The sequence below is a fragment of the Parus major genome, unplaced genomic scaffold, assembly GCF_001522545.3.
Source record: "Parus major isolate Abel unplaced genomic scaffold, Parus_major1.1 Scaffold325, whole genome shotgun sequence".
NCBI lineage: Eukaryota > Metazoa > Chordata > Aves > Passeriformes > Paridae > Parus > Parus major.
This window is the reverse complement of record NW_015379278.1, coordinates 27,773-30,106: the sequence shown is the minus strand read 5'-3', so window position 1 is coordinate 30,106 and position 2,334 is coordinate 27,773. Positions and strand designations below refer to the sequence as shown.

Below are 2,334 nucleotides of genomic sequence, written 5' to 3'. Positions count from 1 at the left end.
CCCAGGAGCCGGGAATTGTTCCATACCTGAAGGCAGGGATTGCCCTGTCGTTCTCATCCCCCTCTGCACCCCAAACCTGAACCCCCCAACTCCTGCCACTGTGTCCCAATAAACCCTGAACTCCCACGCTTTTCCCTGGGAATTCCCTGGGAATTATTCCCAGGAAAATCCCCCCAGGAGCCGGGAATTGTTCCCTACCTGAAGGCAGGGTTCTCCCTGTTGTTCTGCAGGGCGATGGCCTCCACCTCGGGCCCCCCCGCCGCCACCATCTGCGCCAGTTTCTCGGCCGAGCGCCGCGTCTCCAGCTCGGCTGGGGGGGAAACTTTGGGCAGGGATTAGTCCTGGGCCCGCCTCAGCCCCGCCCAGCTAAGCCCGGCCCAAGCGCCCCCGGGAGGCCTCGAGCCGGGCTTCAAGGGGGAGAAGTGGTACAGAAACAGTTCAAAACACAAAAAGTTCCGTTTAGATGGGAGTTTGGGGAGGAGGGAGGGGGCCTAACCCAGCCTAAGGAACCCAGGGAGGCTTAAAGTCAGATTTAAAGGGGGGAAAATGGTGCAGAAACAGTTCAAAATACAGAAAATTTGGTTTAAAACCCAATTTGGGGTCAGAGATGGGGCCTAAGGACCCCAGGGAGGCTTAAAGTCGGGTTTAAAGGGGGAGAATTGGTACAGAAACAGTTCAAAATATACAAGATTTGGTTTAAAACCCTATTTGGGGTCAGGGATGGGGCATAACCCAGCCTAAGGACCTCAGTGAGGCTTAAAGTCAGATTTAAACGGGAAGAATTGGTACAGAAGCAGTTCAAAATATACAAGATTTGGTTTAAAACCCAGTTTGGGGTCAGAGATGGGGCATGAGGATCTCAATTAGGTCTAAAGTCAGATTTAAAGGGTGAGAATCAGTACAGAAACAGTTCAAAATATAAAAGATTTGGCTTAAAGCCCAATTTGGGGTCAGAGATAGGGCCTAAGGATCCCAGTGAGGCTTAAAGTTGGGTTTTAAGGGGGAGAATTGGTACAGAAACAGTTCAAAATAAAAAAGATTTGGTTTAAAACCCAGTTTGGGGTCAGGGATGGGGCCCAACCCAGCCTAAGGACCCCAGTGAGGCCTAAAGCTGGGTTTAAAGGGGGAGAATTGACACAAAACCACTTTAACAGCACAAAAACTTTGGTTTAAACCTGAGTTTTGGAGCAGGGGTGGGAGAGATGAGAGATAAGGCAGCTTTGGGATCCCAAATCCCAAATTTTCCCTGTCTCAGGCACTTTTCCCTATAATTAAACCACCTGGAATTATCCCTAATTACAAATTTTGGGGTTTTTTTCCTGTCTCAGGCGCTTTTCCATAGGATTCCAGCACCTGGAATTATCCCTAATTTCAGGTTTTGCCCCTGAATTCCTCAGGAATAACAGGAAATCCTTTGGAAAACTCCAAATTCCTGAGAATCCCTCTCCTCCTCCCCTCACTGCAGGCTGTTTCAGGGGGAAATTCCTTTTGGAAAAATCCCAAATCTCACCTGGAAAAGGGAAGCTACTCCAATCCCAAATTTCCACTCCAGTCCTAAATAAATCCCAAATTTCCCTTGTGCTGTTCCCATTCCCCAGATTTTAGTGGGAATTACCTTTTTGGGAAGAGGCTGCCTGGGAATTTTGATTTTCTTTCCTTATTTCTGCCACTTTCTTCCTGTAGTAAAGGAATTCCCTGCTGTTCTTATCATGCAAAAACCTGGAAAAGAGGGAAAGAAAGAGGAATAATTATCCAAATGTGGATATTCTGGGATAGGAACAGCTCCAACTCCCACATGGACAAATGGAGGAATTACTCAGAATCCACACAAAACATGGAATTGGATTTTGGAGTTTTAATTCAAGGATTTGCAACCAAATTTTTTGTTGCTTGAAAGGAAATTAAAGAGGAATCTGTTTAATTTCCCCATGCCCACCAGTGCTGGGATTAAAAAACTTTTCCACCCCTTAAATCCAAACTTTTCCCCTTCAAATCCAAACTTTTCCCCCTCAAATCCAAACTTTTCCACCTCAGGGAAGAACGAGCACCCCAAACTTTTCTGCCTCAAACCCAAATTTTCCCCCTCAGGGAAGAACAAGAACCCCAAACTTTCCCCCTTGGGGACAAACAAGAACCCCAAACATTTCCCTGTCAAACCCAAACTTTTCCCTCCTTCAAATCCAATCTTTTTTCCCCTCAAATCTAAACTTTCCCCCTTGGAGAAGAACCAGAACCCCAAACTTTCCCCCTCAGGGAAGAACAAGGACCTCAAACTTTGCCCCTTGGGGAAGAACAAGAACCCCAAACTTTTCCTCCCCCTCAAACCTAAACTTT

At 46.9% G+C, this 2,334-nt stretch overlaps 1 protein-coding gene across 1 annotated transcript in view; it reads right to left on the bottom strand.

Moving 5' to 3' along the window:
- SUGP1 (SURP and G-patch domain containing 1) overlaps window positions 1-2,334 on the bottom strand; it is a 14,499-nt gene that overhangs the window by 5,043 nt on the left and 7,122 nt on the right. Inside the window, exons 6-7 of the mRNA XM_033511531.1 lie at window positions 1,616-1,719; window positions 198-322 (exon numbers count right to left, since the gene is read on the bottom strand). Of these exons, the coding sequence (XP_033367422.1) occupies window positions 198-322; window positions 1,616-1,719 (229 nt within the window). The remainder of the gene's footprint in view (window positions 1-197; window positions 323-1,615; window positions 1,720-2,334) is intronic.